This window comes from Caenorhabditis elegans, chromosome V (assembly GCF_000002985.6).
Source record: "Caenorhabditis elegans chromosome V".
Taxonomy (NCBI): Eukaryota; Metazoa; Nematoda; class Chromadorea; order Rhabditida; family Rhabditidae; genus Caenorhabditis; species Caenorhabditis elegans.
Window position 1 is genome coordinate 4,988,449 of NC_003283.11, and position 24,309 is coordinate 5,012,757.

A 24,309-nucleotide genomic window follows, 5' to 3' on the forward strand; every position below is an offset into this window, starting at 1 on the left:
CCGAACCAATTTGATTATTTTCCAAGTTAACATTTTTTGTATAGACAAGACTATTGAAGGCGTTCAATCAATAATATTGGAATTCGCTACCTCGTGTCTTTGATCAAGGATTAAATTTCTTTTTTTTAATGATACGTCTTTAGGTATTGATAGGAAAGTAGAAAATAAAACAATGGAAAAAAAACCATTTGTTGGCCTGTGTGATGAACGATAGGCACGGCAAAAATGAGTGCGCTAGGGGGGAACATTGTAGGTTTGAAAAATCTATAAATGAAAGTGTATCAAAAAGTCAAACTAAACTCTGGTTAAATATTTCAGCGATATTTTTACTTTAGAGAGTACATGATGGCAGGTTTCTAGAAAAAGCAAAGAAAAACCAAACTGTTTAGACTAGATCAACACTAAATTTAATTCTTCTTCGAATTTTAAAAAATTTAAAAAAAAATAGGTACTTGTGCAAGGTATCTCTTTTTAAAATAATTCATTTTGAAAAATAAAAATTTGATTAATTTCAAAAAAAAAAAAAACATTATACAACCACCTGAAAAATTAAAAAAAAACTGTGAAGCAAATAGGAAAAGTTTAAATTTTGATGTTTAAAGATTTTTCAAAATTTATGGTCAAAGTTATAGCCAAATGTCAAAAAAAGAGAAGTTTTTTTGAGTAATTTCGAACACCGCAGGCTTCAACCATTAAAATGTTTAAACACAAAAATTAAAATGCAATTTGAAAAATGAAACTCGTATAAAAATATTGAATTTTTACACTTTTGACTGTGACACATCAAAAATTAAAATTTTTTGAAACGATTTTCTGTAATTTTTTAACATTTCAGACGATTTTATTCTCCATTTTAAGATTTTTGATCTATTTCGTTCCAACTTATCAAGTGCAAACGGAACTAAAAAATGTGATGCTCTCTTTGATAAGTAGTAAAAACAGAGTAATTCTTTGTTAATCTGGGGTTTCCTCATTAAAACCAACTTCCTTTTCTCTTTCCTTAACTGGTACACGGCTTCACGGAACAGGTACAAGTGAAAACCGAAAAGTTTGCTCCGCGGAAAATACGCTGTTGATTGTTTTTTTATTGGTAAGAGCTCAGACAGTCCGAGGACAAATGAAAAAGTGTAGGTGAAAAACAAGCAATAATACTGAGATTGTTGACTGACTTCTTGTATTTGACATACTTCACATAGTTTTTCAATGGTTTCTGTTGACATCATTTTTAGGGTACAGAAACACGTGAAGCGGGGGATGACCATAGAACGAGAGTTCACGGTGAGAAGAAGAAAGTTTTTAAAGATATTTTTATGTTTCCTATAAAATGTAGAGTCTCAATCAATTCAGTTAAAGTGGTGATAAAAAATATTGAGTCCACAGAAAAGGTACCTAAATAATTTCTGACATAGTTGGAAGACTACCAAATTTTCCAGAAAATTTGTATTAGAAACATAAATTCGAGCACTTCTGCAGGCCCTCAGAATGTTCAAAACCAATAAAAATCGGAACGCAATTAAAAATATAAAACACGTAGAAATTTTTTTCGGCCGTTTTTCGACCGTTAATACAAAATTTGAAATTTTTCCAGAAGCGTTGTTCTATGATAGCTGACGATTTTAGCATATAAGCTGGTTTTATTAATGTTTAAGAAGAACAAGAGACAACAAATTTTGTATATCGAAACGTCAATATGATGTTAAAATACAAAAAATTGACTGTGAAAATCAATTTAATGAATACTCGTATAATGATTATGCAAAAAAAAGCAAAAGCTAAGAGTGAGTCTCTAGTTCCAAACCAAAATTTGGAATTCGGACAAGCAGATAAAAACTACAAAGGCTACAAAAATGGAAATCAATAGATATGCGTGAGGACGTCGAACAGTAAAACCTTGTGAAAAGGGCGATGAAAGTTGTTACCAAAGAAATTCCAAGGAAAAGCATTAGTAATCTGTAAACTGGGCTACTTTGAAAACTCAGTTGTTAAAATTTTCATTTCAAAAAATTTCAAGAAATTTTTAATTTTCAGAATGTTATAATAGTACATCATTCAGCAGAACATCGAATCAATTCTAGATATTTAAAAAATTTACAGGTGCTACACCTCATTTTGAGTCAATGTTAAAGTCATATCTTAGATTTAAAAATTCCAGAATATCCACTTTGATAATTAGGGGTTTATTGAAAGTTCTCAAAATGAAAAAAAAAACCCTGTTCATATCACTGTAGACTTACTGAAAAGAGGTTCACCGATAGCAGCTGCCATTGCCATTTTCGAGTATCCCTTTTTTTTTTTTTTTTTTTAAATAAACTTCTGTACAAGCTAGCATATTTCGTTTAGCATTTTCTGGTACATTTGACTATGCTGAACAGTTTTTTGAAATAAAAAAAAAAGACTTCATATGATTTTCCCATACTTTTAAATTTTTGAAAATAGCAGCTTCTGGTTAATTTCTGAATTTTTTAAAATAAACTTCCGTACAAGCTAGCATACTTCGTTGAGCATTTTCTGGTATATTTGACTATGCTGAACAGTTTTTTGAAATAAAAAAGAATGACTTCATATGATTTTCAATTTGAATGTTCCACAGATTTTAAAAATGACCGAACAAAAAAAATAGTACCTTTAAAAAACTGGAAAATTTGTACTTCACAATAAAACAAAATAAATTGAGTCAAAGTTTTGGGATGTGGCCAAATCTTCTGCAAATGTGGACTTCTGGAGTCATCTACATTGTTCGAATACAATTTGAACGCAAAAAGTATGAAATTCGTTTAATGAAAATTGTTCCAAAATCTACAACACTGAAACACTATAGACTCGGAAACAGACAATTGCCGAATACAGAAATGTTACAAAAATGTTTTCAATTTCTTTTATCAACACAAAACTAAAAAATATTTTATTAGCTTTTCAAATAAATGCATAATTGGAAAGGGACAGAATAACATGAATATCGTTTTCAAAATAAAAGTTTCAGTTCACAAATACTCGTAGTGAAAAATATGCTGGAATGAGGTCAGAACACATAACTGAATTCACAAATATTGAATTTCCTAATTCCATTCAAGAACATGGAACTCTGCAAGACAGATGAATATTAAAAATACAACGAAAATGAAGATGAGTAGGACTGCATGCGGACGTCGGACAGTAAAGCGTTGAATAAAAAGAGCGACGAAGGTAGTGACAAGAGATATTCCAAGGAAAAGCATCAATAATCGATACACTGGATTGATGAGAAGTTCCATTTCTTTGCCTTGTGCAGCGGCAATAGTAAATGGGAGGCCAAATCCAATAAGCAGATCTGAAATAAAAAATTTTATTAACCCACTTGCTTTTCCAGAAGGTAACATCGCGCAAATTATTTCACGAGGAAATTCAAGTTTCGTTAAACATGTTAATGTTCACATTTTATTGTGCTTTACAAAATAGCTAAAACATATAATTTGCTTTAATCCAAAAAAAATGTAATTGAAAAAATAATTTTCTGAAAATTAATCAATTGTGCGGAAATTCAAATTTTAAAGAAATTTCCATCTACTTTTTCTCATTTTCAACGGCATTTTTCAGCATTGTAAATGGTACTGTAAATAATGTAATTATTCACAATACTCCTTTTAATTTTAAAACGTACTGAAAAGTGGACCACCAATTGCAGCTGCCATTGCCATTTTTGGGTAACCCTGCTTCACAACTGCAATATCTGCCACAATATCCCCGATGCAATTGCTCCAGGCCATAATTGTTAATCCCAATAACTCCATAGATAATCCAGTTACAACTCCGATCATAGTAACAACACTGACAATTTCATTTGATGTAGCATAAATCCATGCTATTGACATAAGAAAACCAAGGTAAGAGTATATTTCTTTATAGTATTTTTGCTCTTTGCTCAATGGTAAAAAGTACATAGCAACCATTGCGAGAATAGCTGAAAACCCGAGACCGTAAAGCCAGAGGCCGGGACTTCCGTCGAATGGTTTCAATGTTATTACTGAAAAAATATTCAAAATTTTCTTAATGATTCAAAGTTTCAACGCTCACTTTGAATTGAAAAAAGAGCAAATTGAATGGAAGCAAAACAGTGAAGAATGAATAGTGGCTTACACCAACTCATTTCATTAGATGGAACTGTCAATTTAAAAAAGAATACTGGTACAACCTTAAAATTAATTCAGCCTTTTATCTTTCTTTTAAACCAAAAACTAACTTTTATAACCGTAACAATTTTGATGAAAATGTTCATTTCGCTAAATTCGTCTCGACTTGGCCATGATTTCAAATGATTGAATAGATCCCACACCCAATCCCAAGATCGCCACGTTGTTATTTCAATTTCTTCAATTTCAGATGCAACCAAACTAATTTGGTCGTGAGAAGTGAACACAGTATGGTGGGCATATCCAAATTTCTCTTCTCTTCCCTCATCATCACTGCCATCCAAATCAGCAAGACTTTCAAGACTTTCAAGGTCGGTTTCGAAAGTATCTGAAACTTATAGATTATATGAATGTTTAAGCAGTTTTCTGTTGTATTTCAGCTTGAAACTTAATAAGCATGCGAAGGATGTCAAAGAAATGCCAGATGTTCAAACTAGGCCAACACAATAATTTTCCGATTTTTAGCGCGAATAAACATTTTTAAAAAGCTATACTTACTCTTTTTGAAGCAATTCTGCGTGTTCTAAATGCGTGAAAAAATGTACAGAAAATATTTCTGATAGCACTTCAATTTTTTTTGCTGTCAGAGAATAAATTTTGGGAGCTAACTTGTATATTTTCGCCATTTAGTTTTTTTTTAAATTTCACATACATTTTTCTTGATGAAAGTCAAGTACGAACTGTATTCATTTCACCAGTTTATTTATTTTTCAAAAAAAAAAATCGATTTAACAGTAAAAAACTATTCTAAAAATTCGGGAGACCACTGCAAAGATTTCATAGATTCAATACTCACTTTGTTTGAAAATCGTTGATATTTTCCGTTCCGATGGAATGGAATAAGGTTCGCTGAATCCTAGATTCACAATTCCACGTTTTTCATTCTTATTGTCGTTATTGTTATTATTTGTAGTTCTCTTCAGATTTGCCCTAGTAAGATTCTTGATAAATTGCGAATATCCTATCATAAAATGAAACAAAGCTGAAACTGATATGGTCTCCTCTTTTAACTTCATGGCTCCAAAAATCGGAGTAGTCGAAGCAGCACTTGACGGTCGGGACAAAAAATCTTCCAATTCTTTATTTTTCTTTTTCAAATTTCGTTTTTTGCGATGAGTTCGATAGATTCCGAGTATAATCACTGTTACAACGTAGACTCCATATATTCCGAGAAACGCTGAACACATTAATTTTGTTAAAGGTGAGTAACTTTAAGACATACTTGCAGGCATCCAAACTTCAATTTTATCAAACTTTAAAAAGCAGAAAACTATGAACGCCAGAGTAGTCATGTAGAAAATCAAGTCACGGAGAGTTGGAATGATCTGAAACAGATATATTATTGATTTAAAAACATTAGCATTTTATGACTCAAACTCACAGCCACTTTGAAAGATTTCGTAAAAATGATTATTGCAAGAACTACAGTAGTGACAAAAATACTTGTTCCAAACAAATCTCCTAAAGCTAAATCGGCTTTAGGTTTTGGTGTAGTCAAAACTGAAGAAATTGAGCTAAAAACATCGGGCGCCCCGTTGCCAAAAGCCAAAAATGTTACTCCCTGAAAAATATCATTGGCTACTATTATTGGTTGAAAAATATCATTGGACATACCGCAATAGATTCACTCATTCTCAAATGACTAACAATTCCAGAAATTGCTGGGCAGAAAAAGTCATCGGCAATGGATGACATTATCACAAAAAGTATAATCAGATAGAGAATACCGAGAATTATTAGGATGACCTGAAATATATCGGATGAAAGTTTAGAGGAAAGTTACTCTGCAAATATTTAAAATATGTGTTTGAGAAGTTTTTGATAGAATTTTCAATTTTCTGGCCACAAAATTGTATAGTTAATTGCAATTTGTTTCTAAAAATATGTTATTTGCTCAATGAAAATAAATATAACATTAGAAATAAACCTGAAGTTTATTATCAGATTTTCGAGTGGCTGGAAGTGTTTACTTTCGGTGAATCAAAATAATAATAGTTTTCAAAAAATCAATTTTGGTGGACTACCAAAATTATTAGTGACGAGCTTGACTATGAGTAGTTGATACATTTTCGGTTTATTGGGAGCATAAAAATGTATTCTTTTTTGCAGGAAAAATTTGTAAAAAAAGGTAGAGAAAAAAATTTGATTTCTAAAAAAAACTGGCTCGAATATCATTGTGTAAAAGGTTTGATCATTTCCGTTGAAATTACTGTAGCATTAACTTGTAAAAAGGATTTGATTATCTCACCCTGACTCCAATATTATACTGACACTTTACATAATGAGACCAAGTCAGGTATCCACCGCCTTCACAAGAATCTTGGTTGCATTTTATGTATTCGCATTTTTCTGGAAAAACAATTTAATAAAAATGCACGTTTTTTTCAAATAACAAATTTACCCTCTGAAGTCCATGACTTATCGATTAAACACTCTTCCGATGAGCACATTTCCTCATCAAAAGGGAATCCATCATAAATCGAAAAGTTTGTAGATCCGGGACTGGGATAGTCATAGCTCTGGTCGTATTCGTAAATTGAGCTGACTTCTATCAAAAAACAAAATATAAGAATCCACGAAAACCATTTCAGTTTCCCCATGTAACTCAATTGAGATGTAATTATAATAATAAAGTGTTTGGAAGAGTAAAAGTAGTAGTTGTTTGTCCGCGCGTTTTCACCGATATTTATACGGAAGCGAGGGAGGGGCCTATCTGCTCAGTGAAGAAATGAGCACCGGGTCTTCTAACAAAACCAAACAAAATATAACTAACCCCTTACTTTTTTTCAGACAGGTCAATTGAACTTTCAACAAAGAACATATATTCTTATGCTAGTCTAGCGTAATCGTTTGGGGGTGGAAGAAGAGGAAGATTATGCAAATTAAACTGAAAAGTGCATCCTGGTCGTTTGGTGGTCTTCCGTAAAGGTGAGTGGGTCGGTGGTAGCAAACGATATCAGTTTCGAACGGAGTATGTACTCAATTGATGATATCATCAATGCGTGGTCAACTGTGAGAGATACAGAGAAAAAGGCTTCGATCAGCTGAGAAATATCACAGTTTCACAAAAAAGTACCCGGATTAAATTGAGACCAAGCTTCTTGGCATATATTTGAATTGTCACTTTAATGACAATAATGAGTAATAATAATATAATAATTGATCTATAGATGAGCTTGCATTGTTATGAGAATCTTTGATCGCAATACGTTGAGAGGGGCGTACTAAATTTGGACGAGAATTTTTGGAATGGGTTCCCATTTTTTTTAACGTTATCACAAAAATTAATGAATTTTCCTGACAACTCTGGAAACATTCATAGCATTAGTTTGATTTTGCAGCTTGAAATTGAATTTCCCGAGTAGCCAACGAAATTTACTAAACCAAATTTTACCGGAGAACTTCGACACTGGGTTGGCGATTTTTAGAGGCACTGGAACGCTTGAATGCCTGCCTAATTTCAAGCTTAATTGTTTTATTTTCAACTAATTGATTGGAATGAGAGAATTAGAAGTTTGTCAATTTACAAAATAATGCAGAAAAGAGGCAAGAGGCCAGTAGGTTTCAGGCAGGCCCTCAAGCCGCGCCTGCCTTTTTTGGAAGCCCTAAACCAGGCATATAACATCATGATTTAAAATGCCTGACAGTTTGAAATCCAAATTTCCAAAGGGCCATACGAAAAACAATAATGACTGTAATTTGTTTATGTATAAATTTCCGATAATACACAATTTTACCAATTTCTGATGTCACTTTTTCTGCTGAACCGTATGAACTCTCGAGCTCCACAACCCACGCGGGACACATACTTTGATCTCCAACTTCGCTTCGGGCCTTGATGTCTGTCTACCAGGCTGCCATTGCAAACATGATGTTCTTTCAAAAATTAGTAAATACACACATTCAAATAATACAAGGAGATCAGTAAATTATGTTTGTTTTTCAGATCAACAAGTTGAGGTTCGTCGGAAGTCGGTATGGCATTTTTTTAGGTTTGTTTTTTTTGTGTTCTTCGGTGGGTTTGAAATAAAAATGATGTTCAGTGAGTGGTGGAAAGGAATTGAGTTACACAAGTTCAAGTAAATATTTCAATTAAAACAATGATGTCTTATGGAAAAAATGGGATTCAGGGAACCCAATAACATGAAGTAAGTATCGGTAGGCACATCGATATGGAGGAAAGTAAGCGAGTAGGCAGGCACGTAGGTGTTTGTGAAGGTGTTACTTGTCGCTACTTGCTACTTGCTACTTGCGCTGTGTTGCCCGCTATCGCCTGCCAAAAGAGACCTAAAAAACCAGAGTGGCCCAAAAACGGCGACGATTTTCATGACAGCTCTAATTGTTCAATTTTTACATTTTGGAAAGCTTATGACATAAAGAAATTGGGCCAATATGGCTGAGACCATAATAAATTTAACTATTTCATTTTCAAATCATTCCATTTTCGATTTAGACCTAACCGAACAAATAACGTAAGTTATCCAATAAACAAACAACGCAGACAACATGAATAAAATGAGCAAAGTAGCCACAATATCCAAAAAGAAGAATTGAAAGAAATTGAGATGCCTCGAGTATGGATCAAGTTCGGGAAGTTTCTTGAATTCTGCTGCAAACTCGGCATGCTTCACAAGTCGTTCGATTGGATTAATTGGTTGTTTTTGAAGAAGATTGGATAGCTTTTTGGCGTTCGCCAGATATTTTGGATTTTGAATCATATTTTGAATAACTTTCTTCAGTTTTTTAGCATTTGAAAGTTCAAATTTCGAATAAACTTCGGCTCCGCCATGTCTTCGAAGCATTTCTCCATTCATCGGCTGATCGAAAAATAGGGGAATCACAATTGCTGGTTTTCCAGAATACGCAACTTCCATAATACTTCCAAGACCGCCATGAGTAATAAACAGGGAAACACGTGAATCGGCTGAAAGATACAAATGAATTAGAGAACTTTGTTGCCTGTTCTTGTAAATATTGACAGGTGTTTGAGAAATCGTTTTCGCGCGTTGAAAAAGTGCACAGTTATACTTTTACATTTTGGTTTCGGAGTCGAACTGAATTTTTGAACTTGAAGTCACGGTTTTCAGATTTAGAGAGGGAAGTACCCCCTCAAATTATTTCACTAGGGGAGGATGAAAGTTGTTCTTCTATTTTCATTTAAAAAAGGTTTTTATTATAATATTTGGCCTAAAGTTATGAAAACTTAATACATCTTCCAATAAAAAAATGCAAAAAAATCATAAAATCATATATATGCCTGAAATTTAGTTTTTTGATTAAACTGAAAGCTTCTGGCACCTAGAAAAATTTTTTAATTAAATTCTGAAAGCGCTTGAAATTTGAAACAAGTCCCCGAAGAAACATTTTTAAAAATTGTTAAATTTCAAATTGTGCACTAAAATTTATGAAAATCCACTTTTTCTTCTTGAACTCAGCGGATATGAAACTTTTTTCAAATGCTAAAAAACTGAAGGAAGTTATTCAAAATATGATTCAAAATCCAAAATATCTGGCGAACGCCAAAAAGCTATCCAATCTTCTTCAAAAACAACCAATTAATCCAATCGAACGACTTGTGAAGCATGCCGAGTTTGCAGCCCTAAAAAACCAGAGTGGCCCAAAAACGGCGACGATTTTCATGACAGCTCTAATTGTTCAATTTTTACATTTTGAAACGTTTATGACATAAAGAAATTGGGCCAATATGGCTGAGACCATAATAAATTTAACTATTTCATTTTCAAATCATTCCATTTTTGATTTAGACCTAACCGAACAAATAACGTAAGTTATCCAATAAACAAACAACGCAGACAACATGAATAAAATGAGCAAAGTAGCCACAATATCCAAAAAGAAGAATTGAAAGAAATTGAGATGCCTCGAGTATGGATCAAGTTCGGGAAGTTTCTTGAACTCAGCGGATATGAAACTTTTTATGGCTACGGGAATTTTGAAAATAGTTAGTTTGAAGTCAGATATTAATTTTTAAAGTTAAGAAAACTAAATAAATCTTCCAATAAAAAAATGCGGTCATATATATGCCTGATATTTAGATTTTTTTTTATTGAACTGGAAGTTTCTGGCACCTAGAAAAATTTTGTAATTAAGTTCGGAATGCGCTTAAAATTTGAAACAAGCCCCCGAAGAAACATTTTTAAAAAAGTTCATTTTAAATCAGTTTTTAATTTTTAAAGTTTAAAATCGACCCCAACAAATTATTATGCACCTACCAAGTAATGCTGGCTGCGGTAACCACTTCATCAAATGTACATTTTCTGGAATGTTTCCCCTCATCTCTTCATCTTTCTCGTCTTCATACTTCCAGATGAATGTAACGTCTGACATCAATTTTGTAACTTCAATTATTGCATTTCTGAAAACTGCTCAATATTTTCAGAATTCAAATTAAAATGATCGTACTTGTATTCTTGTGGCATATCAGCTGATCTGATCACTGATCCAAATGAAATGAAAACGGTGTTTGGTCGTTTTTGAAGAATATTTTTCAAATTTTCAGGCAAGTTTTCAGATTTCCAATTGGTAGTATTCATTGAAAATCCGCCGATCGGGACACATTTCGTGAGAGATGGAAAGGGAAAATCAAGATATGGATTTGAGTTGTAAAATAAGTATGCACTTTCGGCCACGATTTCCTGGAAAATACATTTTACTTTGGTTTTCAGCAGAAAATAATGCTATCTTACATCAATATTTCTGATTTCAAGACCAGTTTTAAATCTTAGTTTATCTAAAAGATTCCAATAAACTGCTCGAAACATTCGAGTTCTCATAAAAAACATCCAAACATTGTTAATACGATCCCAAACACCAGACTCTTCGCCATACTTGCTATCTGGTCCAGGTATAAAGTTTAGACCGCTAGGCTGCCCCAGAGCCCACTGAACTGGGTCAATTCTAGATGAAGCCATTGCAACAATGGTTGATGGAATTTTTAGATAGTCTCCAAGATCTGAAAATGGGTTATTTCGCTGGAAAGGAAGAGAAAAATTAAGCACTTACAAAGACCACAAGGATCAAATGGTTCCGCAAGTAAAACATCAAAATGTTCTGATTTTAGCATTGTGTGAAGAGATTTGTCTTCGAAAACTTCTGAAAATATTGCAAGTTGGAAAAAAAAATACAGGAGTCCGAAAATATTCAGAAGCTTGTTCAAATTTTTTAAGTTTACTCAAAAACTGGACAAAATTTCAGCCTGCCAAAAACTGGGCATATTGCAAAGTTAAGTCAGAGTTTCAGCAACTTGTAAAGCATTTCAGTTAAAAATTTAATAATTTTCAAGAAGTACAATGTAAATTTCTGAAAAAAACTGTTAGACAACAAGATGAAAATGGGATTTTTTTGCGGAAAAATGTGCTTTATTTAGAAATGTTTGTGACAAGCGGCATTTATCCAGAAAATTCCAATTAATTTTTCTGATGTTTTTAATTTGATTATTGTGAAGATATTCCTCTAAATTAATCCGAAAAAATATACTTACGTAGACACATATGCTCCAAGTCCTTGCTCATCGCCTCTGCAAACTGATCTGCCGCCGATGGATTTGCGGCCTGATTGGTAGTCCAATATTTGGTAACTGAACTTTTCGGGCGGTTACGGTAGAACTCTTTTCCAGCAGTGTTAGCTTCATAGTTGATAATCTGAAAACGAATTGATATATTCTTCACCTTTATTTTAAACATCCGTACGGTTTTTCAAACCAAAGACACTCACTTTTATATCTGGATTTTTGATAACTTTTTTATCTCGCAAAGCTTCAACAATTTGCTGTTGAAATACAACAACTTCATGCCCATGATCTGCAAGTGTATCAGCAATGTTACTCATAAACTTCACATGACTGTAGCTGTATATTGGGGAAATAATTAAATATTTAAAAGCATAAGAATATTGCAAGAAAAAAGTTAAGAACACGAGACGCATGGCGAATAAGAAAAATGACGATTACTTTTTAGGCAATGATGATAAAGAAACGTATTATCTTATCATTAAGAAGTTCAGAGACGGAAGTTACAAAATCAACTTTTGGAAATTGTTTTTTTAGTGCCAGCTTTCCTAGTTCACTGATGACTCATTACTTTCAGTCATAGAAAATATGCACAGAAAGTTTGCTCACTTGCTAGGATTGAATGACTTGCAGGATATAGAAATCTATAAATAGTAAATATTGAAGAAAAGTAAATTTTTCAGCAATGTTGATTTTTCAGCGTATGAATAATAATTTGGACCGAAAATTGTGACATGGAAAATGGAAAACATTCGGTCAAAAAATTTGAATTCTTTTGAATAAAAAACTAGTTCTCGAAAATTTCTAAAAATCATTCCATGTCTATGAATTTTAATAAAATCAATATGAACCATTTATTTTCGTTAAAAAGTGAGTTGAAAGTTCATTCAAATATACTTCATTTCTGATTTAAAATTTTATATACAGCTAAATTTTAGCTTAAAAAAATAATATCACTTCTACAGTATGTGCATGCAACTTACAAAACCGAAGTCGAATTTGATTTTTAATAGGAGTTCTATAAAGGTCAAAAATAATCAAATTTATTTCAAAAATTTTGAGTAGTTTCGAAAACATTACTCGTCCCCAAAAAACTAAAAGCAAACAAAATATTGGTCAGCACAACAATGAGGTGAAAATATTTAAAAGCCGAATTGTTTCAATTCTCAAATTCTCGAAACATTCATTGCTCACAGAGCGTCGCAATGAAACAACCGCGTGTATTATTAAAAAACTATCTCTCAGGTCATATCACCAAGTTGAGTATCTATAATCTCCTTTAAAATGACTCACAACCACAACGAATCATACAAAATGTACCCAACATTTTTGTCGTGGATCTTCCTGGTATGTATTGCAACTTATTGGTCGCTGCTCCCTACGTCTGCGTCTCTTTGGTTTACTTTCCGTCTGCTCCGTTTTGTATGATTTGTGCTAGCAGGCCGAGGCTTATGAAAACAATTCAACGAATAGATATAAAGGTTGGAAAATTTTTGAAAATAGTAGAGTTTTCAAATAAAACTTTAAAACATACACAGTAACAATGTCAACTCTTCCTGTATCTTCCTTCGATGGTAATTCTCAGTTTCTAGTTTTCAAAGTACTATTTTCCATTTTCAGATGACACACCATCTGACTTACTTGGTCCATTCAGATTCCTGGTGAAAGCTTCTTTGCTAGACTGCTCCACAAAATCTAAGTGTTGTTCTGTTTTCACATGTCTTTTGGGAGTTGTTATGGTTGTGGTAACGCTAATAAGAATCTCATTTTTAATGGAAGCAGTTGGAGCTGTAAGTGTGCACTGTATATAAAAATTAAATTAACTTATTTACAGCCGTTAGAATTAGGATGGGGAGAAGGAATTTTCTTCGGGTATCCTGGTTTAACTGGATTTGTATTTTCCCTATGCCTTTTTGGATGGACTAAAAATGGTTTGATCCCAAAGTTTTGCAAGCGACTGGTTCGGGTTCGAATGTTAAGACAGGCGGCAAACTCAAAATTAGATAAATTCCGAATCCTACATGGTCTTGCACTTGGCTTCTCAATTCCTTGGTTTGTAGCAATGATGTCTTGGATAATTTACAATTTTGTTCATGGAAAAGTTTATTATGGAGGGTAAGTGAGTTCTTTGAAAATGTTATCCAAATCATCGTCAAATAAAATAAAATTGTAGCAAACAGACAAATCGTGTTTTTTTTTCCTATTTTAATTTTGTTAATACTATGGAGTGTAACACTAATAGGGAGTGCAATATAATTTCAAAATTTCAGCCCTGAACAAAGTATTGCCAAACGCATCTTCCTTATCATATCCAACTTCTACGTTTGGTTTATTTCTACTGTTTGCCTTGCAATTTACATATTCATCTCGGCCGCTTTAAATCGGGAAGTCAGCTATTTCAATGAAGAGCTGAAAAAAGCCAAAGAAGAAAAAACGCTGAGAAATATTGGTGTTCTGGAGAAATTCGATTTCCGCCAGAATCAGATTCTCGAGATGATCTTGTTTGCTCATGAGTCACTGTCAAGTCTTGGTGGATTTGTTCCGTTGTTCATGTACTGGGGTCTGGCCAATGGCGTCTACCTTACATCGTAAGTAAAAGTCATACTTTGTGTGTTCTGGGAGCCAAACGGATTTCCCCGTTCAACTGATGTTGGGCTTCACATTCTCATGAGCAGAAAATCTGTGACTTGCTGATTAATCTTTTGAGCCAACAATCATATATATCAAATCAAGCAGGCAAATAAAAAACTTTTGCGGAAGAAATTTTAGAAGTGTGTAAATTTGTAAAAGACCACTATTTTAGTCTTTGCTCCGGGAAAACAACAAAATTTAATCGAACTTTCAGATTCGTCTACGACGTGCCTCTTCTCTACGCTATAATAGTTGGCTTCAACCTTGCCTCCATAATCTTCTACAATGTATTCGTTATGTTCCCCGCAATAATTTTACAGGAACATCTGAAAACTACCACGAGAATTTTGATCAATAATGATGAGTTTGAATGCTCAAAAGATCCAATTGTATACCAAACTTATCGTATTATGATTGATCGCTTCCAAAAAGTTAACACTAACATTTCAATTATTGCTTCCCTACCAATAACAGTTCAAACTTTTGCTGCTTGTTCATTTGTAGCTCCAAATTTGGGTTTTCTGTTGATAATGGTCAAAAATGTTATTCTTGTAAATGGTGGTCACGTTTGATTTGAATGATCTCAATGTTTTCTTTTACATGACATTATGTACATATGTGAATAAATGTGTTTTCATTTAGAAATTGTGTCGGCCAATCTGATATTCTTACTGGCAAGTTGCAAACCAGAAGCTAAACAATAAGCAAATTTCTGTATGAAATGTTTTCAAGCCATTTAATCACTCCATTCGGGTCCGTTAAATGGTTCTAAATGATTTTCTGGAACTTTTTTTTTTTTGATAAAGCGTAGGAATTTTTGGATTGATGAGTGAAACATTTTTTTAAATAAAAAACAAATTCCAAAAAAACTGCCAAAATCGTTATCTACTCCAAACAGAATCAAAAGTGCGAAAAACTACATTTGAATTAAAAAAAAGGAATTGTAAGAAGAGAAAAATGCAGAGACAAATTCCGGATTTCAAATTTACCAACTTCAAATAACTCCACTGCAACTGAAATTTTTGAAATGACTTATATGAAACTTCCACTTTTAAGCTTCATTCGGAAGTCCACTATTCTGCTATCATGGACGAAATTTGTTACAATTTATGTTTCTTCTAAGTTTTAGAACTGATTTGTGCTTCATTGAATTTACCCATTGAATTAAAAATTCTGCAAATTGAAGAACTCGTGTTCCAAATCAAGAACACACTTTTTGTGTTGAATATTTCTCATGCGAACAGATTTTTTTTTCAATTATTCCAATACTCTACGTAAAATCTCTAAAAATCATTTACTATATATAAAGCGCGTGTCCTTCCGCCCGTTTGTAGTTTGTAGTTTGATCTTTGATCTTTCAACTCTCTTTTCTGTAGTTGGAAGAGGTATTGGGTTAAGAGTTGGTGAGGGATAATGTCAAGGTACTGTAGTGGTACTGTAGGAGTACTGTAGGTATACGGTAGGGTTACTGTAGTTTAGGAAAAATCAAATTTTAAACATTTTAAGAGGTATTGGCTTGGAAGTTGGTGAAAGATAATGTCAAGGTACTGTAATGGTACTGTAGGAGTACTGTAGGATTACTGTAGGGTTACTGTAGTTTGGGAAAAATTGAGTTTTAGTCTACAGAAGGGGTATTGGGTTGGGAGTTGCCGGGGGATAATGTCAAGGTACTGTAGTGGTACTGTAGGAGTACTGTAGGTATACGGTAGGGTTACTGTAGTTTGGGAAAAATTGAGTTTTAGTCTACAGAAGGGGTATTGGGTTGGGAGTTGCCGGGGGATAATGTCAAGGTACTGTAGTAGTACTGTAGGAGTACTGTAGGTATACGGTAGGGTTACTGTAGTTTGGGAAAAATTGAGTTTTTGTCTACAGAAGAGGTATTGGGTTGGGAGTTGCCGGGGGATAATGTCAAGGTACTGTAGTGGTACTGTAGGAGTACTGTAGGTATACGGTAGGGTTACTGTAGTTTGGGAAAAATTGAGTTTTAGTCTACAGAAGAGGTATTGGGTTGGGAGTTGCCGGGGGATAATGTCAAGGTACTGTAGTAGTACTGTAGGAGTACTGTAGGTATACGATAGGGTTACTGTAGTTTGGGAAAAATTGAGTTTTTGTCTACAGAAGAGGTATTGGGTTGGGAGTTGCCGGGGGATAATGTCAAGGTACTGTAGTGGTACTGTAGGAGTACTGTAGGTATACGGTAGGGTTACTGTAGTTTGGGAAAAATTGAGTTTTAGTCTACAGAAGAGGTATTGGGTTGGGAGTTGCCGGGGGATAATGTCAAGGTACTGTAGTAGTACTGTAGGAGTACTGTAGGTATACGATAGGGTTACTGTAGTTTAGAAAAAATTGAGTTTTTGTCTACAGAAGAGGTATTGGGTTGGGAGTTGGTGAGGGATAATGTCAAGGTACTGTAGTGGTACTGTAGGAGTACTGAAGGTATACGGTAGGGTTACTGTAGTTTAGAAATAATTGAATTTTAAACATTTTAAGAGGTATTGGCTTGGAAGTTGGTGGAGGATAATGTCAAGGTACTGTAGTGGTACTGTAGGAGTACTGTAGGTATACGGTAGGGTTACTGTAGTTTGGGAAAAATTGAGTTTTAGTCTACAGAAGGGGTATTGGGTTGGGAGTTGCCGGGGGATAATGTCAAGGTACTGTAGTGGTACTGTAGGAGTACTGAAGGTATACGGTAGGGTTACTGTAGTTTAGAAATAATTGAATTTTAAACATTTTAAGAGGTATTGGCTTGGAAGTTGGTGGAGGATAATGTCAAGGTACTGAGTGGTACTGTAGGAGTACTGAAGGTATACGGTAGGGTTACTGTAGTTTAGAAAAAATCAAATTTTAAACATTTTAAGAGGTATTGGCTTGGAAGTTGGTGAAAGATAATGTCAAGGTACTGTAATGGTACTGTAGGAGTACTGTAGGATTACTGTAGGGTTACTGTAGTAAGGAAGAATTTGAATTTTAAGCATTTGAAAACATTTTGGCGGGAATTCAAATTTTAATTTTTTGAAAGTAATTTGGCGGTAATTGAATTCTCGTGGAATTCACCTTTCGTGGTAAGACCCTTCGTGGTGAGACCCATCGTGGTGAGACTCTTCGTGGTGAGATCTTTCGTGGTGAGACCCATCGTGGTGAGACCTTTCGTGGTGAGACCTTTCGTGTTGAGGCCCATCGTGGTGAGACCTTTCGTGGTGAGACCCATCGTGGTAAGACCCTTCGTGGTGAGACCCATCGTGGTGAGACTCTTCGTGATGAGATCTTTCGTGTTGAGACCCATCGTGGTGAGACCTTTCGTGTTGAGACCCTCCGTGGTGAGACCTTTCGTGTTGAGACCCATCGTGGTGAGACCTTTCGTGGTGAGACCCATCGTGGTGAGACCCATCGTGCTGAGACTCTTCGTGGTGAGATCTTTCGTGTTGAGACCCATCGTGGTGAGACCTTTCGTGTTGAGACCCTCCGTGGTGAGACCTTTCGTGTTGAGACCCATCGTGGTGAGACCTTTCGTGGTAAGACCCTTCGCGGTGAGACCCGTCGTGGTAAGACCCTTCGTGGTGAGTCCCATCGTGGTAAGACCCATCGTGGTGAGACCCATCGTGGTGAGATCTTTCGTGATGAGACCTTTCGTGGTGAGACCCATCGTGGTGAGACCTTTCGCGGTGAGACCTTTCGTGTTGAGACCCTCCGTGGTGAGACCTTTCGTGTTGAGACCCATCGTGGTGAGACCTTTCGTGGTAAGACCCTTCGCGGTGAGACCCGTCGTGGTAAGACCCTTCGTGGTGAGTCCCATCGTGGTGAGACCCATCGTGGTGAGATCTTTCGTGGTGAGACCTTTCGTGGTGAGACCCATCGTGGTGAGACCTTTCGTGGTGAGATCTTTCGTGGTGAGACCCATTGTGGTGAGAACTTTCGCGGTGAGACCTTTCGTATTGAGACCCATCGTGGTAAGACCCATCGTGGTGAGGCCCATCGTGGTGAGACCCTTCGTGAGGAGACTCTTCGTGTTTGATATTATATTAGCTAAGGAGTTGGTGGGGGATAATGTCAAGGTACTCTAGGGGTATTGTGGAATTGCTGTAGGGTTACTGTAGTTCAGGAAAAATTGACTTTGTGCTTTTGAAGAGGTATTGGCTCGAGAGTTAGAGAGGTGGAAGCTTCTGTGATATTTTTTAGCCTCCAGGATGTTTGAAAAAGAAAAGTTTTCACCTGTTTTCAAGTGACATTGTTTTTTATGGTGTTTTATGTGTCGAACACTTTAAATGTCGCCAGTCGTTGGCCGCGCCGTAGGCGCGGTCAGCGGCTGGTTAATAATATCCTGTCACGTATTGCTTGCTCTCACACCAGTTCACCAAAATGTGTGATTTGTGATAAAGATTAGGATAACCAAAATTTCATATAAAAACTGCTGATATTTCCTGATATTGGCAACTATTATTATTATTATTCTAAACAATGTTCACGTCGTCAACTGAAGTTCAAAAAATTCCTCCTGGCACGTTTTGCGCTGATATTACACCAGCAGCCAAAGAAGTTTTTACAGAGGATAACTTTTTGGGACCTTATAGTATTATTTTAAAGTAAGCTATTTTTAAAAATTTTTATCGGTTTTGTAAACTTGATTGTTCGGAACATGTCAAAACAAAACATTTACTTTTCTTCTTACATAATTTAATTGTTTCAGTATTTCGTGAGTGATTTTCTCACGCATATACCAAATATTTTGAAATTTCTTTGAGTTTATCTTCAAAAGTTATATTACAAAATACATGTGTACACCTAAAAATCTATAGAACTGTGTTTTTTTAAATATTTTTTACAATTCATGTTTTTTTGAAATGGTCAGCAATCGGCAGTTTTTATTTTTAGTTTTTATTTTCAATTTTATTTTTAGTATTTTTAATCAAGTCCCATCAGAAAATTTGGTCTTCGAGGGCCGTTTTAATTTTTTACAGTGTTAAATTATCCTGGAAAATTTTGAATCAGTATTTTATGTTTGTACCCTAAAATATTAATATACAAATTCAATAATGTGAAAGATTCTAAAATATATTTTTTTAAGTTATCAAAAATTTGACAACGTCAATGACAATAAACATCAAACCATTTTTATTGGCATCTAAAAATTCTAACAACCAGTAAAATTCCAGATTCAGCGGGTTAGATTGCTCACGAGTTTCCCAATCTAAAACTGACAATGTGTCACGCCTCAAATCATGGATCACACAACTTGTGCCATTACTCATCATTGCTCTAACCGTTCTGCGATGCTATACACTATTCCAGTTAGAAGCTCGCTCAATGTCTTTTCAATGGGCAGAATGTAGTATGTTCGCGTATATGGGAGTTCAGTCTGTCGAATATGCATATAGTTTGTATAGTTGGAGCAAAAAACATTTTATATCAAGCCATCTTGAGAGTCTGGAGAATATTCGGTTACTTCGGCTGAAAGATAACAAAAATATCGACAATTGTTTAAAGTCTCATATCAAAATTTTTATTTGGTCGTGCTTATGGATAGTCGGTGTAATGGCTCACGCAATATGTAGTTCGATTAATGAAAAAATATTTTTAAGCTTGTGAGACCTTTCTAAAACTAAAAAATATTATTTTTGATCCGTTTATTCCAGCCCTTCAATAATTCCAGTCCTGTATTATACAATGCCATTTGTAACTATGTGGGTTTCTGTAATTGTCATCAATTGCCTGGCTTATTATCATATTGTAAACCAGCCGTTCGCACGCGCTGAAGCGCGTGCTCCGACTGGCGTACTCAAAATTGAAATCAAATTCTAAATTTTCTAAGCCTTCTTTGCAGATGGAACGTTTTTTCCCTGGTTACCGGAAATTTTCGAGCAACATAAATATTATATAACTAAGTTCTGAGCAATTACAACTTAAAACCTCAAGTTTCCTGGAACTATTTCTAAATTTCTTGAACGTATAATTTTCTCTATGTTCTTCAAATCATATGAAACATTTTCCGGTCCTTTCCGAAAGTTTTTGGCGAGCGTTTCTGAAAATTATAACAATTTTTGATAGTTTTTTAAAATTATTGAAACTTCAGAATATTCTAGGAGTATCAAAACTTGAAGAAACACCGTCACGCGCAAATGCATACACTTTTTTCAACGCGCTGCGTGAAAATTCCTCTTGCGATTTCAAAGTTTTTTTCCCGCCATTTCAGTGTCCAATGGAGCGCGGGGTCGAGCCAGAACCCCGTGTAGAACTTTGCAGAAGTTTCTTGAATTTTTCCACGAAATTGAACATTTCAGAATTTTATCGGATTTTCTAGAAAGTTCTGGAATATTCCAGAGTTTTCCCGAATTTTCTAGAAAATTCTGGACCATTCCAGAACTTTCTAGAATTTTCTAGAAAATTCTGGACCATTCCGGAATTTTCTCGAATTTTCTAGAAACTTCTGGAACATTGCAGACATTTCTCGATTTTTCTCAGAAATTGGAATTTTCCGCCAAAATTGTTTTTCACTGAAAATTTGAATTTCCCGCCAAAATTGTTTTTCACTGAAAATTTGAATTTCCCGCCAAAATTTTTTTCACTGAAAATTTGAATTTCCCGCCAAAATTTTTTTCACTGAAAATTTTAATTTCCCGCCAAAATTTTTTTCACTTAAAATTTGAATTTCCCGCCAAAATTTTTTTCACAGAAAATTTGAATTTCCCGCCAAAATGTTTTACACTGCAAATTTGAATTTCCCGCTAAAATTTTTTTCACTGAAAATTTGAATTTCCCGCCAAAAATTTTTTTCACTGAAAATTTGAATTTCCCGCCAAAATTTTTTTCACTGAAAATTTGAATTTCCCGCCAAAATTGTTTTTCACTGAAAATTTGAATTTCTCGCCAAAATTTTTTTCACTGAAAATTTGAATTTCCCACCAAAATTTTTTTCACTGAAAATTTGAATTTCCCGCCAAAATTTTTTTCACTGAAAATTTGAATTTCCCGCCAAAATGTTTTTCACTGAAAATTTGAATTTCCCGCCAAAATTTTTTTCACTGAAAATTTGAATTTCCCGCCAAAATTTTTTTCACAGAAAATTTGAATTTCCCGCCAAAATGTTTTACACTGCAAATTTGAATTTCCCGCTAAAATTTTTTTCACTTAAAATTTGAATTTCCCGCCAAAATTTTTTTCACAGAAAATTTGAATTTCCCGCCAAAATTTTTTACACTGCAAATTTGAATTTCCCGCTAAAATTTTTTTCACTTAAAATTTGAATTTCCCGCCAAAATTATTTTTCACTGAAAATTTGAATTTCCCGCTAAAATTTTTTTCACTGAAAATTTGAATTTCCCGGCAAAAATTTTTCACTGAAAATTTGAATTTCCCGCCAAAATTTTTTTCACTGAAAATTTGAATTTCCCGCCAAAATTTTTTTCACTGAAAATTTTAATTTCCCGCCAACATTTTTTTCACTGAAAATTTGAATTTCCCGCCAAAAATTTTTTCACTGAAAATTTGAATTTCCCGCCAAAATTTTTTTCACTGAAAATTTGAATTTCCCGCCAAAATTTTTTCACTGAAAATTTGAATTTCCCGCCAAAATTTTTTCACTGAAAATTTGAATTTCCCGCCAAAATTTTTTCACTGAAAATTTGAATTTCCCGCCAACATTTTTTTCACTGAAAATTTGAATTTCCCGCCAAAATTTTTTTCACTTAAAATTTGAATTTCCCGCCAAAATTTTTTCACTGAAAATTTGAATTTCCCGCCAAAATTTTTTCACTGAAAATTTGAATTTTGTGCCAAAAATGTGGGTCTCACCGCGAAGGGTCTCACCACGATGGGTCTCACCACGAAGGGTCTCACCACGATGGGTCTCACCACGATGGGTCTCACCACGAAGGGTATCACCACGATGGGTCTCACCACGAAGGTGACAGGCCCCGCCCACAACTCTCACTGACTTTGGGTGTGACGTCACAGACTACAAAGACTACATAGACTACAAACTATGGACAGACGAACTGTATTTTTTTATATATAAGTAATGATATTTCACTAAAACGAGAAATTGAATATTTCAACGTTGAACTAGAAGAAGCCCAGACAACAAAAACTCTTCATAAGTCTGATGCTCTACAAAGGTTTTGTCACAGACAGAAGGAATTGATTGGTCTAGTCAGAAAAGCGAACAAACATCTGGGAGATTATACTGGGACAACTCCAATTGCATGTTTCAATGCTTGTGTCAATGGTACTTACATGTGGTTTGGGTTAGTTTTTTACTTTCAGTTTTTTTTCATCTTTTAAAACGCAATTGCGGGCAGCTGGAAATTTTGACAATTTTCATACTTAACTATATTTCGAAAATTCTAAAACTTAACCAAACTCTCATTTTCGTAGCAATCAGAAATTTCCAATTGTTGACCTTAACTTTATACTTCAAAAAAATTCAATTGCCGCCCACCTAATTCGTGATTTTAGCTAAAATACTGCAATTTAAATAGTATTAAGCACGTCAAATTACCACGGCTCAAATTTTCTCTGCATTAACAATTTTTATTACCAAATTTGATCTACATGACTGTTTGTTTATTTTACAATTTTCCCATCTTTTCCCATGTCCACATATAAAAGTTTATACGTATTCAGGTTTCATGATTTTCCTATGGACTCTTCGATTTCATCAATAATTCTTAAATATAACATATTTGCTGTTTTGTTTATCACATTCTTCTCTCTTCGACCAGCGAGCAATGTGCAATTTCAACTGGCAGACACTGCTCGTATACTAATGGAAAATGAGGAATTCGGAAAAACAAAAGATTCGGAAGTAGTCAATACTTATCACACGATGATTGATAGATCACTCAGGCATACAGCACGGCTCCGAGTTCATGGTGGAATACCTATTTATCCAAAAACTGTCAATATTGCTATGTTTTTTATTCCAATGATTGTTTGAATAAGGTATGAAATGTGATCTTTGTCTGGAAATTAATATTAAGAAAAAATTGCATGGGATCGCAAAAAATGTTACACATTCCAAATGCCGCATCATCTTTTTCCAAAAAACCTGAAAAGAAATTTTTAAAGGAAAATTTTATAAAATGGATAGCTTTTTAATCAAACTTTCCAAAATTTTGGAACACTTTTTAGGTATTTTAGAAGTTCTTGCCATTGTCGGAATATTTGTCAAGTGGCGAGGACTTTTAAATAGTTCAATTTTGAATGAAAATGTAGAAGAAAAGCGAAAAAACACTGACAAGAAATGACAAAACAAATTTAAAAAATTGATGAGATTTCGCGCGAAAATTCAAGAATAATTGGGGTTAAAATTTTGAATAACCAAGAATTTTTAAAATTTTTATGGAAGGCATTTTTAATATTTTCAGTCGGTTGGCAACTAACACCGGAAAAAAACATGCAGTTTTGTAAACTGAACTTTAAATTTTTTTGCAGCATTTCTAGAAATATGATTAGGTAGAACACAGAAAGACGAAAATCCCACAAAATCACAATTAGTCTTAACATAAAAGTGACGCAGTTCCCATGATCTAAAAGTTTCTTATCACGTCAGCTGGAGCTTAATTATTGAACACATCAATTGTGTTATCAGTAGCCATAATTATGAATATGATGTCAATATGTAGATCAAAAACTAAACAAAACAAAAACTGACTAATATAAACAGCGTAGGCAGAGCCATCAGTGGAAAATAATCTGCACAATAAAACAATGATGTCAGTCGGAACTTACAGATCAAAAATTATCAGTACTTACTCCCCCTGTGACTATCAACTCAAGAATGATTCATAAAGGTTCATAGTGAATCATTCAAAAACAAAATACCGTTTTATCGTATAAATACATATATATTTGCCTCTCTGCATTCATTCTCTTCATATTTCTGTTGATCCTGACAGAAATCACAGTTTCAAAAAATCGCTGACTCATCTTTCGCTGCAGTGACAATTGTTCCGTGATTGTTTGCATAAATCTAATTGATATTCTTTGCAA

The 24,309-nt window shown here is 34.2% G+C and overlaps 3 protein-coding genes, 3 non-coding genes and 1 pseudogene across 7 annotated transcripts; 4 read left to right on the top strand and 3 right to left on the bottom strand.

Moving 5' to 3' along the window:
- Positions 1-874: 874 nt before the first annotated feature.
- Positions 875-895, bottom strand: 21ur-12877. Its single transcript, NR_068715.1, has one exon.
- A 1,998-nt stretch (positions 896-2,893) lies between these two features.
- On the bottom strand, positions 2,894-6,807 carry ncx-9 (Mitochondrial sodium/calcium exchanger protein). The gene is made up of 10 exons (NM_071941.3): positions 6,568-6,807; positions 6,415-6,515; positions 5,781-5,912; positions 5,548-5,727; positions 5,389-5,491; positions 4,963-5,343; positions 4,217-4,494; positions 4,051-4,168; positions 3,638-4,000; positions 2,894-3,307 (listed from the first exon to the last, which is right to left on the bottom strand). Exons 1-10 carry the CDS (start codon positions 6,764-6,766, stop codon positions 3,057-3,059), a joined length of 2,106 nt encoding a protein of 701 aa, NP_504342.2. The 5' UTR covers positions 6,767-6,807; the 3' UTR covers positions 2,894-3,056.
- Positions 5,772-5,920, top strand: C13D9.13. Its single transcript, NR_068716.1, has one exon. It is a non-coding gene; the product is annotated as an Unclassified non-coding RNA C13D9.13 (non-coding RNA).
- A 1,765-nt stretch (positions 6,808-8,572) lies between the features above and the next one.
- On the bottom strand, positions 8,573-12,118 carry ugt-7 (glucuronosyltransferase). The gene is made up of 7 exons (NM_071942.4): positions 11,901-12,118; positions 11,668-11,827; positions 11,190-11,279; positions 10,874-11,139; positions 10,590-10,822; positions 10,400-10,542; positions 8,573-9,090 (listed from the first exon to the last, which is right to left on the bottom strand). Exons 1-7 carry the CDS (start codon positions 12,108-12,110, stop codon positions 8,600-8,602), a joined length of 1,593 nt encoding a protein of 530 aa, NP_504343.2. The 5' UTR covers positions 12,111-12,118; the 3' UTR covers positions 8,573-8,599.
- A 1,119-nt stretch (positions 12,119-13,237) lies between these two features.
- Positions 13,238-14,897, top strand: srr-8 (Serpentine Receptor, class R; the record flags this gene model as incomplete). The annotated part of the gene is made up of 5 exons (NM_001322556.3): positions 13,238-13,268; positions 13,315-13,484; positions 13,529-13,809; positions 13,965-14,282; positions 14,540-14,897. The coding sequence occupies 5 exons, from the start codon at positions 13,238-13,240 to the stop codon at positions 14,895-14,897; spliced, it is 1,158 nt and encodes a 385-aa protein (NP_001309480.1).
- A 3,883-nt stretch (positions 14,898-18,780) lies between these two features.
- srr-5 lies at positions 18,781-23,254 on the top strand (annotated as a pseudogene). Its single transcript has 5 exons — positions 18,781-18,905; positions 19,476-19,904; positions 19,956-20,053; positions 22,345-22,562; positions 22,942-23,254. Coding segments are annotated over exons 1-5 (1,183 nt in total).
- A 1,014-nt stretch (positions 23,255-24,268) lies between these two features.
- Positions 24,269-24,289, top strand: 21ur-13377. Its single transcript, NR_068717.1, has one exon.
- Positions 24,290-24,309: the final 20 nt, after the last annotated feature.